Below are 17314 nucleotides of genomic sequence, written 5' to 3' on the forward strand. Positions count from 1 at the left end.
AATATATTTTTATTATTATAGCATAAATTTGACAACTTTAAATATACCATACAAACCCCGGAAGAAGGAGCCCAGATGTCAGTCAAAAGGTAAATGACCCTCCTAAGAACGCATCAGACTAATTTCAGCATAAGGGTGACAACTTTAAGGTTATATTTTTTAATTTAAATTCAAAAACACATCTAAAAAACTGACAATTGTAGAAAAATGGAATTATGAAAAATATATATAGATTTTTCTACATTTTTTTTTTTTAAAGCTATCTAAATAAACCAAATTATTAAAAGAATTTTTTTTAAACAAGTGGTGGAAAAATTCCTTCTCGCCTCCTTGAACTTCAGATATTTTTTCAACATCAAGCCGAAGGAGTTTGCTTTCATGCTTTTTCAGTTGTCGGGCCCAGTATGGGCGGAACGTCCGGTGGTGACGAGGGCACTCATCAGCTTTAAGACATACACTCGGGAATCCTTCTACCGCCCAGAGGAAATGTGTTTGCATAGGTCTATATAGTATGTGTGTGTTGGTATGTGTTTAAAGATGAGTGCTCACACACCATCAGTCGCACACATGCCAGTGTCATGGTCAAACGACTTGTCTTTCACATAGTTCATTCCTCAAAGCTGTTGGTGCTGCTCTAACTGGCAGCATATGGAAAACCAACTAAAAAGATTCAGCACATCAATTACATCAATGAATTCTCACCTTGCTTTCCTGCCCATAATATCTCATTCTGCTTTCGCTAACTCTAGCTCTTTATTGATTTTTCTACCTGTGATCTTTCTAGACGTCTAGCTCATCCTTTTCTGAAGTGATGCTGGAAAAAGGCGAGATTTTAGAGCTTTAGTAATATAAATACATCTACCACTTTGTTTTCATATTATCGGGTATTTAAAGGCTCTTAAGATGCTAGAACACTTGGAAATGATTAGGTCTTCTTATTTTTAATTACTTAATAATTGAATTAGGTGCAAATTCTCTTCATTTCATTGCTATCTTGTCCACTGCTTCAAAACCAGACTCCCTTTTCAAATCTATCTTCAGACCTGCTGTGTTGTTTTCAGGTGTTTACAAAAAATAGGACTGACAAATTTGTGTTTTTATTCTTTTTTTCTAAAATTAATGAATTGTTTACACAAGAGGTCAGTTGTTGCTCCACCTCCCTACCAGTGACTTGATGTTCTTGACCTGAAGATGAAGATATGCAGGACCCCTTCCGTTAAAGTATAGACCCATCAGTCATGGAAAATGGGATATTCCAACAAACTGGCAGCATTAACCTGGAGTGCTTAGGCTTTGAGGGAGCAGCTTGGTTATACTGAGAGTACAACTCAATCTGTTTGAGAACTGGAGAGCTCCTTCAATAGAAAAACTGCTGCCTCATATTTCCACGACAGCATATCACAGATCCTTCTTCCACCAACTGCTGTCAGCAAACTAAATAAATAATTGAATCCCTGCTTTTTTCTATTTGTTGTATAGGTCCATTATATTTTTTTGCACAAATATCCACGAACATGTTGCTAGATTTTGTGAGATCATCCTACTTTGTTCCACATTGCTTTGAATCTTTTTTCTTTTTTAATTAACACTGTAAATCTGCACTGTACAGTCTCTTACCCCTAATTTTTGTACTTTTTTTTTTTTTTTTTTGCCTTTGTGTGAATCTGCGTGCTTCAACATGCCTGTCACTTCGCTGCCGGCACACCTGAATTTCCCCCGCGAAGGGACAATGAAGGATGATTCTGTTCTAACATTATCTGACAACTACTGCAAAGGTTCCTGTCAAAATTATGCAAGGCTGCATTTTCTTTGGGCTTAATTGTCTTCCCATCTGCCTTAAAATGGTCAGGGTTATAATTTATTTTGGGCAAATGTTTCAGACTGTCAATTAAACAACTTTTTTATATCAAATTAATATAATGTAAATTAAATTCAGTTAGTAAGTTTGATTTAACATATATATATATATATATATATATATATATATATATATATATATATATATATATATATATATATATATATATATATATATGAACATGTTAAATCAATTAGTACAATATTCCATAATATGGACTATGTATTGCACAACCTAATTAAAAAAGGGGGATAAAATTTTAAATAACAGTGTAACAGCATGCATGAACTTTTAACTTGCATATTCAAACTTATGCTAAATAGGAGTCGGTTTACCCCCTCTGTCCTTTGAAGTGCCTCTGATTAACCCCAGATACAATTCAGCTTTGTTGCCAAATGCAGATTTTGATCCACTAACCTTCAAAACTCAGCAGTAGGGCCGTGCAGAATTTTGCAAAATTTGTGGCTGTGATTAATTTGCTATTTCAGTCTTTTTTTTCTTTTTTTTTTTTTTGTCACATAGATGATCACAACGCCGTTATCGACAACACTGCCAGGACTGAGACGCTAAACTCTAGATCAGGATATCAATCAAGAGCCCTTTCAGCTTGCCGGATATATTATTGGGATGCAGAGTGTGAATGTTTTGCACTTGCAGCATACTGCATTGCTCTACCAAGTGCTGCATTAGAGAGGTGCTTCGCAAATGCAATGTTGCATTTAGTGACACTCCAGGACTCCTTTCTTGTATGCAGCAGTGCCCCGTCTGAGAAATGGACAGAATCTCTGCTGCTTATTGCCAAACTTCATGCTCTCATGTTTGAGCCCTTGTCCTTACACTCTGTCTTTTTATATGTGCAATCTAAACCTCTCTCTGCTTGCTGTTTAATTGCTGAGAGATAACACCGTCAAATGTTCTTGAGCCAGTTGAACCTCAGATATGAATGCCAGATCGCCGCTACTCATTAGCCCGATCAAGTTGATCTGTCCTGTTAAATTTGGACCGTTTGTCGCAGCTTTTAGGGGAATTTCTGCACGTCGTAATAATTACATGGGGTATGTTGCACTTTTTTAAAGAGCGTTTTATATCAGCTGGCAACTCATGGAGCAACTTCTGTATTTGACAGGTTGTTTTATTGATATTTGTGGACCTAATCTTGATATGTTTTTGGTCAGTTTAATCAATTAACCACACAGAATCATGCTGTTTGGCCAAGATTTAGATGTGTGTGTGTGTGTGTGTGTGTGTGGGGTGGGGGTGGGTTGGTGAGAGACCTTGACCTTGACTGTAGTCCCTAATGGAGGAGGCTGTTCTCTGAATGACTCAAACTCCCCACGCTGCTCAGTGGTATGTAGCAGGCCATAAAGCATGCTTACATCCCACTCTGATTTCAGGGAGTGGAAGCCCAGCCCCGCCCCTTTCTCACACTCTGAAATAGCCGCGTCCTTGTCCCCACATGGATCACAGTGTGAGTTTGAGTGTTGTATATATGCGGCCGCGGTTGATTGAGGAGCAGATTGCTGGTGACAGGTCACACTGCGTTCCATCGCTTTGAACCCCCCTCCTCCCCCATCCTTAGATTAATGACCCAATGACCCCCTCTTCCACGGAGACCCCACCTGTTAGGATCGCTCTGCAGCTCAGCGCCTTCCTCGCTCTCTTACACATGTCGGACAACCTGCGTTAACAGATTCCTCTTATTTCTGACACCCACCCCGCTGGTTATAAAGGCCATTACGAGCCTTCAAGGTGTGCGTGCGTGTGGGCTAAAAAAGACGCCTGTCACAGCACGCTCTCATAATTGCCCTCTTAGCCAATTATCCCCCATTTAAAAGCAACTCACCTGCTCTAGCCTTGGTGTTTACTTGAATGAACAAGCACAGTCACACACACACACAAACTCAGTCAATAAAATGGAAGCTTAATATTTAATCATCGTTTGTCTCTGAGTGATTTGTTTGTTTACGGAGCTTTTATACGAGCGGCATTGTTGTATGATTCTTGTGTTTAATCATGCAGCTTTTTTTTTCTTTTTCTTTCCCTTAGATTCTGATGCACACCAAGGACATGGTTCAGAGGGTAGGTTATAAACAAACTCTTTAAACTCTAAAAGTCCAGTTAATTTCCTTGCTCTCTTGTTGCTGTAATTATTTTTTATTTTCTGGTTTTTCTTCTATATATCCCAGCAGACTATGGAAGAAAATTCAATAATTCTAATGAGACATCCTGTTATGAGCAGAAAGCCATTAAATGACCCCAGCAGCTAGTAGTTAAAGCTAATACTGTAAAGTAACAGACTGCAGGCCAGCTACCATAGCAAATTATCCAGATATCATCTGCTGGTTTTTCTGGGTTCACTCTTTAAAAAGGAGAATAGCAAAAGGAGATGACATTCTATACAAAAAAATAACAAATAAGAAGCTAAACTTAACCTCTCTAAACCCACCGTTTTAAAGCATTTACAATAATAACTCAAAATGCATGACAATTACACTGGTAAAATGTTTACCAATATAGACATGTTAGACATCGATGGAAAGCTTCGATTCTCCACAATTCAACCACATAGTTCATTTTAAGGATATAGCGAGCACCAAAGCACAATTAACACAGATATACCAGCATGTCAAAATGTACCATGCCAAAGCAGCCACAACAAGTAAGCATGTCTTTGTAATTGCTGTTCAAAAAAGACATATTATTTTTGAGAATTAAAAAAACAACTTTGAGTCTTGTTTGAGCTGATGCAGCTTGGGTGTTTAACTCACCCAATTTTCATGTATATATTCAGAAACTAGAAGGGGTTAGCTTTCAAATACTGTATCACACATGTAACTTGGGTTTACAGTTCCTAAGTTATTTGCTTTTCCATTTGGGTATGCAAAATAGGCAAGAATTTCCCAAAATGAGGTAGATATTAAGAGGTTAATTAGCTTAATATTTTGTCTCATTGTGCTAAATGTTGTGTATTCAAATCAGAATAATTAAACCAAATCGCTTTACTTTTAATAATCTTTATTATTATAGCCTTATCTTTTTAGTTGAGTTTTATAAATGGAATCACTGCCATGATTACAAATTCAATTGCTCAGAATATGCTCATGCTTTATAAATCCTCACTTACTGCTTTGTTTTCCTGCATATCAAGTATATACTGCATAAAAGAGTACAACTGCTGTTTATTTCTATCAGTTCTGAGGGATTATCATGTACCGGTAAATGTCTGCTTTTATCTTTCTGGTTTGTGACTCAGATGAATCTGGAGGTCATTTATGGCGACACTGACTCAATCATGATCAACACCAACAGCAAATCACTTGAAGAAGTCTTCAAACTTGGAAATAAGGTTTTCATGCGTACAGATCAGTTCAATATAAGGTCTCTTTATAGCCGTTTTTGTCGTTTCTCAAGTTATCCCTGTACACCATTTAGGTAAAGGCAGAGGTCAACAAGCTCTACAAACTCCTGGAGATCGACATTGATGGAGTTTTTAAGTCACTTTTACTGCTGAAGAAAAAAAAGTATGCCGCGCTTGTGGTGGAGCAGCAGGGCGAAGGGCGATACAGCGTAAAGCAGGAGCTGAAAGGCTTGGACATCGTCCGCAGGGATTGGTGTGGTCTGGCCAAGGAATGCGGCAAGTATGTTTAGGATTACAAACCGGCCTTCTGGAAAATAGTGTTCAGAAAGAATTTTATTATCTGTGGTTTTGGAAGATGACTCATCTTCTCTGCTCCCAGCTACGTGATTGGTCAGATCCTGTCAGACCAGAGTCGTGATGTCATCGTGGAGAACATCCAGAAGCATCTGGTGGAGGTTGGTGAGAAGGTAGCAAATGGTGACATACCGCTCAACCAGTACGAGATACACAAGGTAAATGTGCTGTATGCTTTGGGAGAAAATGTAAACCTCTTTCAGTTATTATTCAGCATTTTTCTTTTGTTTTGTCTTATTTTCTCCTTTTTGTTCAGGCACTGACGAAGGATCCTCAGGACTATCCGGATAAGAAGAGTCTCCCCCATGTGCATGTTGCTCTGTGGATAAACTCGCAGGGAGGCCACCGTGTCAAAGCCGGAGATACAATCTCTTACCTCATTTGCAAGGTGCATGGATTTAATATATAAAGATATTCCTCAGTGATTCTAATTCACAGCTTATCTCCTAAGTGCTCTGATATTGTCTTCCAGGACGGCTCCACATTAGCAGCCAGTCAGAGAGCCTACGCTCTGGAGCAGCTTCAGAAGCAGGAGGGTCTCAGCGTGGACACACAGTACTACCTGGCCCAGCAGGTCCATCCTGTAGTTTCCCGCATCTGTGACCCCATTGAGGGGATCGATAGTGTACTCATAGCCACGTGGCTGGGTAAGGGCATTACATATTATGATAGATTTTTCTTTTACCTACATTCGACTGCTCTCTTGTTAGCAACCAGGGAGGCATCCCAGGAAAAAGCCTGCGATCCTAAACAGAAATATGTGTCTTAGCTTTAACTGGACTGCTCCGGTCTCAGTAGCCCCATTTACATCCAACCTAAATTTGATTTTTAAACAAAGTTTTAAAGGTTGAAAAGGGGGATCCGCGATGTTTCTGTTTGATTTGACCAAGCAACGCTAGGCATATACGTCGTTGCCTATATTACGTCGTCACACATGACTGTGGTAAACGGAAGGAGAGGCTGCAGTCGAGCACTGACCACATATCAGTAATGGAGGAAAGCTTTAAGGAATGCGTTGTGAAACAGGCAATCTTGCGTTAACATGTCAGCTAGTAATGGTGATGTTGCTTCCCAAGATAAGAACAGCTGGGAAGACGCCGACAGCAGAAACAGCTGATCATGTGAGGTAAAAGTTCTCCAAGTTCTCCTGTTTAGCGCATCAACCTTTTTCCTCAAAAGCCAAAAACCAACTCAGACGCGCCTAAAAAGTATTTTTGTGAATTTATGGGACTTTATTTGAGATGATGATTTTTTGGATAAAATGATGGATATATAGAAAAAGTGTTTCATTCCTATTGTTAAGTATAGCAGAGGATCTGTGATGCTGTGGGCCTGGTGTTTCTCTAATGGTGCTTTGGATCTTGTGCAGAATCAAAAACTTAACAACTAAGCTCAAATAGAAATTTGAATTTTTCTCTAGTTAATGATATAAAGAATATTTTTTGTTTTAAATATTTCTGCTCTAGATGCCAAATATTATGGAATAAAATTCATATTTATATTGATTTAGATCAAATCAAGGTTTATTAACTGGACTTCAGATCACTGTATCTCATCGGTGAAAACACTTTAAAGCACCAGGAGTGAAAGGTGTCGTCTGTTTCAGGTCTGGACCCGAGTCAGTTCAGATCCCAGCAGCAGTATCAGAGGGAGGAAGAGGCCGACGGCACGCTGGGAGCTCCGGTCCAGCTGAACGACGAGGAGCGCTATAAGGACTGTGAGAGGTTCACCTTCACCTGTCCTCAGTGTGGCACTGATAACATCTACGACAACGTGTTTGAAGGAGCGGTGAGTGAACCAGAACCCCACACTATCTCCCTAATTCACAAAGTATTTTCTTGGGTGAGAAGAGTTGAGATATGAAAGAACCAGAGGTGTGCTCTTTATGTGCTATCCTTTAAAGGCTCAAATAAGGAGTGTCTGTGTGGGTGTCTATGAAGGCCTTTTTAGCAAACCTTCCTGGGAGGGATTCATGTTTTTACCATCCTCCATATTGTGTCTCCAGCTGTATTTTTAGACAGCTGCCTGGCTCCGCAGCGGACTCTGTTTTCATTGGCATAGTTTGGACTCCGCAACTTGAAAAGCCTTCCCTTAACCCCACAGCACTCTGGACACACACTCGCACACATGTACACACTCATCTCCTACCATTTGTCAGGCCAAGGTCCTGAGTTGGAGTGTTATCAGCTTCTAATGAGGACCAGGGCACGCAGCTTTTTCTCATCTGAAAGGCTCTAATAAAACTGACGAGCATTGCAAGTTGCATGGAATAAAAAAAAACAGAGAGTCTAATTTACCGTAAAAGGATGAGATATTTAAACCATGTTTCAACGAGAGGCATGTTTCCATCAGAACGTCAGAAGTGATCTACTAATAACAGAGAGACAGAAATATTCAGCCTGAATCGTTTCAAAACTTTCAAATAACAAATAATTGGGCGCTCATCCTACTCCACCACGTGTTCTGGGACTGGTATGCAGGCAGACATGCTGCAAACTGATAAGACTGTAAGTTAATTAAGGTGGTTAACACAGTTTAACAGCTCTGTGAGAGGGGAGGACGGCTGGGCCTTGACTCCAGCACTGACACGGAGCCAGAGATGGCTGGAGTAGGCGGTGATACGCGATAGAGGACAGACAGGGGAGGAAACTTGTTGATGGAGGGGGAAAGAGCGCTGGGTATCCTGTGTGGGCAGTTAAAAGAGAAAGCTGCGTATTATCAAACCCAAGACTGGTTAAGCTGTGGGAATGTAAAGATGACATTGGGTTGTCAAAGAAATTTCACATGAAAACGGTGGATGTTTTCGGTTCTAATAATCTGCTTCCTGATGAATTATCTGACAAGTCATTTGTGGATCATTTTTAGTAGGTCCAACTTGTTTGGTTGGGAGTAGGAGGGGTCGCACATCAAAATGAAGTCTGGAATGAAACGAGGAAGATAAAGCTAAGGGGGGAGGAGATTGTGGAGTGGGAAGATGGGAGGCTGCCTTCATCTAGACAAAAAGAAGAAGAGGAAATTAAGCAGGGAAAATATGGAGGGAGGAAAGCTCCCGACACATTACAACTGCTGGATCTTTGGACAAACCCTTAATGCAACACTAATGCTATGAAATTGCATCAATGATTGATGCCAAAGCATCTCCATTCAGATTGCCAATAGATGACACTTGTAAACTTGTATCCCATTAAATATTGCTTCTAATCAGTCGATTATTTTATAGTTAGTTTATTATAATTTAAAAAATGGTAGAAGCAACAAACACCACAATGACTACTGCAATTTAGTTTAATAGACAGCCGAGTTACTCTTTAATATTTCATGATTTGTATGTAGGTCTGTTTCAGGTGTAGTTTAACCCATTTCCAAGACAAAATTTCTGATTCCAGTGAAGTCCAAGTCTTCATCTTTGGTTACAATCAACTTTAAAGTACAATAAATAACACCCAAACTGGGTTTTGTTATGCTTGTGTGTTTAAACTTTCATTTTAGATACTAAAGTCTAAATTTTTCATGAATGTCATAAATATTAAAGACTACTGTTTCAGCTTCCTTCCACATGCCTCTCTCCAATACACAAAGCTGTCAAACAGCTGCAGACAGACACTGTTTTCAACTGAGGAACTTTATTGTAATATTTAGCATCTTTTCACAGCCTTTTAATGCCTTCGTTTGAAAAAAACGAGTTTCGACAAATTTAGAGACTTTTTTCCCCTTGGCATTGGAGACTTTAGTGACAACTTGAAAACACAGATCTCTCTCCCTTTACTGTTTCTATCGAGCAGCATTGTGCTGCATGCCCCTCAGGAAGTAAATATAACATTTGAAGTAAAGGTTTTGTTGCATTTCAGTGCAATAAGAGAAGATAAAACAATCTCAGGATTTTACCAACTAGTCTGGGACAATGTCAGAAGGAGAACAATGGGTGAATAATAAACATTTAACATTTCTTTTGTCATTGTGTTGGTTACTGCTAAAAGAGAATACAGGTTTATTATTTTTGGAGAAAGCCGATATACTGCGTTGATTCTCGTGGGCCTGTTCATATCCAATTAGTTTGCCGGTTGGTTGAAATCAAATAAAAATAAACTTTAAATATATTTGGCTTCTATTTTAAGTGTCTACTTTGAAACTTCCACTTTGAGTTGAATCCCGGAAAGGTAAGAGGTTTAAAATGGGCTAATATTGAACCCTGGGGAAGGTTGTCAGGCGGGCCCTTTTTAGAGAATTTCCAAAAAGTCGAGTCAGACTGTCAAATTTGATTGTAGTTGCTACTCTAAAAAAGACGTGATGCAGGCAAACAAAAATCCCTCTTCATCGCCTGCAGCAGGGTGTCACTTGCTTGCTCTCCTGTCAATGACTTCTCTGCAGAAACCTTTCTTTTTACTGCTGTCAATACGACAGGTAAATGGAGTGAAGGTTCCAAGGGGCAAGTGTTGAAAGTCATTGCATTTAATGTAATTATTGTGTAGCTTGGCTTTCTTTCTTCATTGCATTAACTATAAGCCCTCCTGTCAGGTGGCCAGTTCAGAGGGGGTTATGCCGACCTGTTTTCTTCAGGTTAACAATAATGTTAAAATTTAGCGTGCATGGGGGGTTGGGGGGTGTAGTTTGAGCTTTTATATTGTCAGTGTTTGACATGTTCTTTGGTGGTGGTTTAATGTTAATGGACCATTTTTCATGTTGCAATACATAACTGCTTTTTGTGATTAAAGGAGTAAAGCGTGAGCTTGAATAATTTCTGTAATAAATACTCTGTTTATGCAAAGCAGAGTGAGATTATTGTCATTGGTTAACCTTTAAGCCGCTGTCATCACCGTCCTCAGATACAAAGGAAAGATGTAAAATGATGCATTGTGTATCTTTTGCTCTCTGCTTTTAGTTTCAGTTGTTTTTAAAGGAAAAAATTAGGATTAATTTTTGGTGTTGCTGTTTTCTACTATTGTCCTTGATGCAGAGCATGTCATTTCACCCGTAACAAGGTGTTTGCTGCGATTTCTGGAAAAAAAAAAAAAAAAGGTTTGGTTTTGGTTTTCATATTCGTAATATTGAAATGTTTTCTTTTTCAGGGTGATAAAGTGGAGCCCAGTTTGGTGCGTTGCTGTCACATCCCCTGTACGGACCATCCTATTGATCATATTGTCAACATAAGCAACAAGGTGCTTCTCGACATCCGTCGGCACATCAGAAAATACTACTCTGTAAGTATATTTCAGCGATGTATTGTAAATCTTAATAAATGTATCATGAATGTTTTTTTCTATATATATAAATGCACAAGCAAGAAAAAAGATGCAGGCATGTGTTGCCTTTTTTTTCAATTGGCAATTTTTATAATTTTTTGTTGTGCAGATTTTTAGTTCCTTTAAAAACTATAATAATTGAAGATAAAAGCATTTAAAATATATAGTGTCATCCTCTTCCTGAACTGAATTGATTAAGTTATTTATTTTTGGAGCAGAGGAAACTGTTTAGTGATATTTTTAAAGATGTATCCAATGATTATGCATGTTTATTTATTCATCTTTCTCTGGTATTTTAGATTAGCATAGTAAGCATTGGTAAAACTAGAGTTTCCATCTGTATTTTTAAGGGAATACAGACAGTTTCCTTCACAGATATTTTGATAAGACCTTTTCAAATCCATTCTGTTTGATGGGTGAGGCTGGAAGCTAGTGTAGATTGCTGCAATGGACTCAATCCTCCTGCTATCTGTCTTCCCTCGTTCACTATCAGCCAGAGTGAAAAGTAGACCTAGTTTAGAAATATAGTTACCTGTCAAATAGCTTCTTCCATCCCTATGCTAACTATATGATACCAAATGCACCAAATGCACAAGTTTGAAGCTTCTTTACTCTGTCAGAGAAACATGGTAGGATTTACATATGGTGCTTTCAGTGATCGGGAAAGTGTGGGATAGCCAGTTGATCAAGCTTAAAATCAGCTGCTTCCAATCACCTGTCAGTTTCCCTCCTTTTACCAGCCATTTTTGGGCAAAATACGCCTATTCTTAAATAAATTTAATCAGGGCTTAAGCTTACAGAAAGCAGTAGTCTTATAAAAAGCTGTGATATAAAATGGTGCAATGAAAACTTCCTGAAGGTTCTTCTCAAATGTTAACAGTCTGCTCAGAAACAATGGGGGATCCAACAGATGCAGCTTCGGTAAGAGAAACCGTCATAAAGATGTTAGAGGAAAGAAGAAAACCTCAGCAGGGCAGTGTGGCTGACATTTTCAGCCACAGAATGCACTGTGAGTAGAAAATGAGGAGAAACTCTGCCAGGAGTTGTTGGAGTTATCACGCTCAGCTTCAGACCTGGAACAATGGCAGCTTTATGTTTCTATTTATCTTCCTTTTACTTTAAGCTCATAATTTTCTCCATATATTCTATGGTTGTATATTTATTAACCACCAACATAAAATGCAGCTCATACAAAATGTATCTATGGCTTAATACATCATATCTATTTAGACTTCTGCACATATTGATTGTTCAATGTGGGTTGAGTGCATTAACTCCCTCCCCGAGCTTCTGACACATTTCTTCGACTTAAACACTGTTTTATTTATTTGATTTTTTTATTTTTTGTTAAAAGTGATTTTCCCACCGTGCTTAGAAACAGAGACGTGTCTTTAAAGAGAAATTCTTAAAATAAGTTGATCCCCACCTGCACAGTGAGATAGGAGAGTGCTGGGATTTGTTAAAGGCGAAGATCAAGCTATGTACAGTCTGTGAAAAGGTGTGTTTTAAAATATCTTGAGCTGAGATTCGTACATCTCAATAACCTGATAATAATCAATAATCTGAGTTAGCGACGTCTTGTGCTGCAGGTACAGAAAGGTTTTAAGGTAACGCTCTATAAACTTTGCACATCTGGATTTTTCACACCTGGACCACTTCTTAAGTTCAGTTATGTTTGTTTGATGACATATATAAGCAGATTCCCATTTGGATTTATGGGCTGGACTTTGACTAGGCCATTCTACCATATGATTATGGGTTAGTCTAAACAACCCATTGTATCTCAATGTATGTTGATGGTTATCGGTTTGCTGGAAGGTTAACATCTATGAGCCTTTGCAGCCTTTCAAAGTGTTTTCTAGGATTTGCACTGGCTGTAGTCCTTCCATCTTCTCACCAATTCTGACTGTTGCTGCCGAGAAAAAGCAGGACGTTATTGCTAGCATGAATCTTAAGGCCAATTTATACTTCTGATGGATAGCTTCTGCAAATCTGTCTCTGTGCACAACCACGACACCCACTCAGAGGCTCTGCAACCGTCGTTGCGCACGTCAAAATAATCCTGACTACACATCGGATGGCCGCAAACCCGCGCAGACCTCAAGCGGAAGTGCGCAGACAAAAAGCACTATCTGTGTGGTCGTCCTTCTCGATGCCGGGGCGTACCATGTTTAAAAACCGAGGAACAACAACAATGGATACTCTAGATCCATCTCCGTGACCGTGATATCTTCCAGACGCGCTATTGTTGTTTTTGAAAAAACAACAATGAAGAAGTTCTCGTGAGCATCCCCGGAAGTTCTTGCAAGTTCTCGAATAGCCTCCCCCTAGCGCTTTGGTGGGAAACTGCTGTGCGTCCCTAGAAACTCCTGACCAACGTTGCAGAAGCATACCAGCAAATCTGGTCGCGACCAGACGCAAGCGATATGTGATTTGTTCAGTTGCAGAAGTATAATCCTCCCTTTAGTGAGGATGTGGACATGTACTATTTTGCAAGTCAATCAAAAAGTGGATATTTGACAGATCTAGCCACCTTTATGAGCAATGATCTTTAGTGATAATCTGAACCATTTCACTGAACACATGAATTTATGCAGAGTTTGATTTAGCTTATAGTTTATTACTAAGGACGGGCATACACTGTAGGATTTTGTGCCCTTTTTTGGTCGATTTTTCAACTTCATCGTGCATCCTGTGGTGTGTAATACACAGGGGACCGATCGGCCACTCACAGCAGCCTCCCGATCTGCAGTCGTATAGTCCGATGACAATCAAACATATTTGAAATTCAGTCGGAAATTCAATCTCCTGAGTTGATTGTGAGCCTAAATCGGCTTGTAGCTCTGCTTCAACTCTAGCATACGCTTACCCATGTGCAAACAAGCGAATTCTCCTTCTTCTCTGTCTTTACTTCTGGATAAGCAAATCCGACCAGTGCCATCTCTCTACGGGTCGGAGTCTGATATGCAATTTGGAAGTACAATGTGAGCAGTTGGATTACATCAGAGCATTGGGCTGTACAGTTTAAGAAAAGATTAGTTTTACACCCTGTGGTTTTATTGTACAACAAAAGCTGTAGCTGAACAATACAATCCATGCCCACCTTAAGGAGATGCATTACAATGTATCCAGTTCCAGGGGACTGGAAGGACACAAAGAAAAGATACATTTGTCAAAGTTTTGTTTGGAAAACAAACAATAAAGTCACACTTTTATAACTCACGTTATTTATCGAGTGTAGATCCTTGATAAATTAAGGTTATTGCATTTTTTTTGTGGACAATCCTGAATTAACTAACAAAGTTTGAATATCTTTATTGTAATTTACAACTAAGTTTCTGATCTCAGAAGCAAATGACTTAATAGCTTATTGCAACTTTTCCTGCTAAATCCTTTTAAGTTTGTTCAGCCTCCTGTGCAAAAAAACTGTCTTCTGGACATCTCAAACTCTCTCTATTTAGTTTATTAGAGCAATATATACTCTCTCATCATTTTTTTTATATTCAGTTGTTAGCATGGGGGGGCTAAGGACCATGGGATGTGCAGAAGCATAAAGGTCTGTGTGGTCACCGTAGCCAGAGGATAAATTAAACTGGATGCCTGTGTCGTTTCTCTCTCACCGGGGCAGCTTCCAACACCTTGGTTTTAAGTGTGTGTGGAATGCTGTGTCTGTAAGAGTGTGCGTCTTTTTTTTTTAGGGGGGTCTAGTAATTCTCCCACAGCGCTGAACAGAAATCAATTAGTGTGGTGAATGTGAGGGGACCAAGTCCCCCCACAGCCCCTTTGTTATTATGTGTGAAACAGCTGCTACCACTGAATGCTTACATGTCACACAGCAACACACACACACACACTCCCTCAGATGTACACACCACTGTAGGCTGAACCACAGTGGACACAGCACACACAGCGGGGCAATGAAGAGGGATGATATTGTGTAATTAAGGATTCCTTTCAGGCCGAGGGAGAGTTCAAATAGAGCTGTTTGTCCGTCCAAAGAGAGTGAAAGCTCCTGGGTGTGTGTGTATCTGGAAACAGGACCAGAGACACATTAATCATTAGGGAAATTACCTCTTTTCCCCCTCCTCACCATTGCCTCCATGATTATCAATAAACCAGCACCCTGAGAATGAGCAAACACTTGTTCCCATCTAGCTGTCTCTGTCCCACACACACACACGCCGTCCTTTCGTCGTCTCCAACCTTCCTTTTTGGCTAAATGAGAGATTTGTTTGTTTCCTTATCCACCCAACCCTCCCTGCTTTTTTTTTTTTGTTGTTGTTGTTTTTAACCCCTCCCATCTAACTACGGTTGCCATGGCATTTAACAAATTATTGCAATTACCCTCGTCATGCGGGTCGCCCCTGGATACGGGCTGAGGGGGCCATGGAAGAAAGGGGGCGGAGGGGGGGAGGATAAAGAGAAGGGTGAATGAAGACCAGAGAAGGTGATAATCCTGTTTTGAACAAAAGGTCAAATTGTTGAATAGTGAAGCTTTGATTAAGCGGAGGAGGTACAAAGTGGAGCCGTTTGAGCTCTTTTCACTCTGCGAGTCTGTGTGAGGGTGTGTTTGTAAAGTGGACCGGTTTTCAGCTCGGGTCTCCTTGGAGCTGCAAATACAGACTGATGAAACAAAAACCAGACAGCGGCCTTTCTGGTCCGTTTGTGGGACTTTGGAGATTCTTGCAGGAATCACATCAGAGAAAGGCTTTCCTCTAGTTCACTTTTAGATTGGAGAGCAGCTTCTTTGTCGCTTAATAATTTAAACAGTTGGAAACTGACAAAAAAAGAATACATATCTTTATTAAATCAATTTGAAGAACCTTAATTTCTTTCTTGAAAGCCTTCGAAGGAGGCTTTGACTAAAATGGTAAATGACCTCCTTACTTAGCACTTTATCAAGTCCAGGAAGTCCAAAGCACCTTAGATGACCACAATGGTCTTCATTAGGGTATAGTCTATTTTACTTAAGTATTTAAAAAGGATGTCAATTTAATAAAGCATTAAAAACTTTTTCTAACTATCAATAGAGATCCCATCCAATGATTTATTACTAAAGTTATCTGTTATGAATTGAACAAAAAATAAAGAGACCTCTTTAATGAATCATGATTTCTTTACCTTTTGTCTGAATTCTGATGTCTAAAAACAAAGTTTTAGAAATACATTTACAAACTAAAACAAAAGAGGTTTTAATCTGCAGTCTTTAATCTTATCAATCAAAGATGATCGAGGGAAGATGATCAGATTCTGATCACCAGCTAACTGATTGCTGCATGTTATGATTTAGGTGCTAAGTGCATTGAAATAGCTGCATTATCTGGTACGCAGCATCCTTTTTATTTCTGATTGACTAGAACTTAGGAAGCCATTTCCTTGCACTGACTCACACTTCCCCCTCTCATTCTTAAAAATGAAACAGGGAATAGGGCAGGCTTGCGCAACTAAGTAATCGCACTGTTTGACTTTTTATATCTTTCCCTCTTATTCTGTTTTTCTTTCAATTGAACTGCAAAGGATGCCATGTTATAAGTAGTAAAACCTCTTTTTTTGTTATTTTCACTATTAGCCCTACATCAATTTTTATTCTTTCATATTTGCCTATGAGATAATTAATTTCCTGTTTTTCTTTACACACAATTAGTAAGTAGGGATGTCGCGGTTGAGGAATTCCCCCTGTGATTATTCAAGGAGGCTTAATATTGCAATATGCGATATTATTGCACCATCTTTTTTTTCTTTGTTCTAATTTATATATTTTGCAAATGTGTTTGTATATTGTTAAATTACCAACTACATGACAAAATTTCCTTTGAAACATGGCGCTTAAACATAAAAAAAAAGTCATTAGAAAAAAGACATGGCAATTTTATAAACTTTATTGAACGCAGATCAAACGGCAGTGATGGCACAGATATGCCTCATTTCTCTGACTGAACTTAACAAAATTCAGAAGAAGGCTGAACTTTTAAAGGCAGGTTTGACTTCAGCATCTTTAATTAAGAAAAAACAAGTACTTTTTTTTTTTCCAAGTGCGCCTATACAAAATTAGATGTAACAGGCACCATAATTCTTAATTCACACACAAACAAATGACTGTGATTTAAAGCTCAGCCATGTCCTTGTTGCGGGCAAGGAAAACCAGCATGTTAACCTTTTGTGGTTTGAGAGGATCTGAGAGGGGTGAAAACATTTCCAGCAACACTGAAAACCCTCTCGGACGGTGCGCTCATTGGAGGAGCGACCGGAATGCAGGTTTCTCCACAGTGGAAAATGGCACCATCTCTTCAACCAGGTACCGTTAACAGCGGCTTTTAGGCGTTAATGTCTGTCACTGTCTCTGCTGTACTTAGCGATTAGAGCAAAGGCTTCGCCGACTCCAAGCTGTCGACTGGCACCGACATGAGCCGCCCCACGACTGTGTGGCAGGAGGGCGCGGTAGCCGCGCCGTAACAGCTGGGTGGTAGCTAGCTAGATGAGCCCTTACATTCGTTGTGTTTCCAC

The 17314-nt window shown here is 39.4% G+C and overlaps 1 protein-coding gene across 1 annotated transcript in view; it reads left to right on the forward strand.

Annotated features, from left to right (window-relative positions):
* Nucleotides 1–17314, forward strand: part of pola1 (polymerase (DNA directed), alpha 1, catalytic subunit) — a 58524-nt gene that overhangs the window by 23559 nt on the left and 17651 nt on the right. Inside the window, exons 27-34 of the mRNA XM_015372933.1 lie at nucleotides 3905–3937; nucleotides 5112–5204; nucleotides 5291–5496; nucleotides 5596–5728; nucleotides 5827–5958; nucleotides 6043–6217; nucleotides 7177–7358; nucleotides 10637–10768. Coding sequence (XP_015228419.1) covers nucleotides 3905–3937; nucleotides 5112–5204; nucleotides 5291–5496; nucleotides 5596–5728; nucleotides 5827–5958; nucleotides 6043–6217; nucleotides 7177–7358; nucleotides 10637–10768 — 1086 coding nt within the window. The remainder of the gene's footprint in view (nucleotides 1–3904; nucleotides 3938–5111; nucleotides 5205–5290; nucleotides 5497–5595; nucleotides 5729–5826; nucleotides 5959–6042; nucleotides 6218–7176; nucleotides 7359–10636; nucleotides 10769–17314) is intronic.

This window comes from Cyprinodon variegatus, unplaced genomic scaffold (genome assembly GCF_000732505.1).
Source record: "Cyprinodon variegatus isolate N-32 unplaced genomic scaffold, C_variegatus-1.0 Scaffold78, whole genome shotgun sequence".
NCBI classification, from domain to species: domain Eukaryota; kingdom Metazoa; phylum Chordata; class Actinopteri; order Cyprinodontiformes; family Cyprinodontidae; genus Cyprinodon; species Cyprinodon variegatus.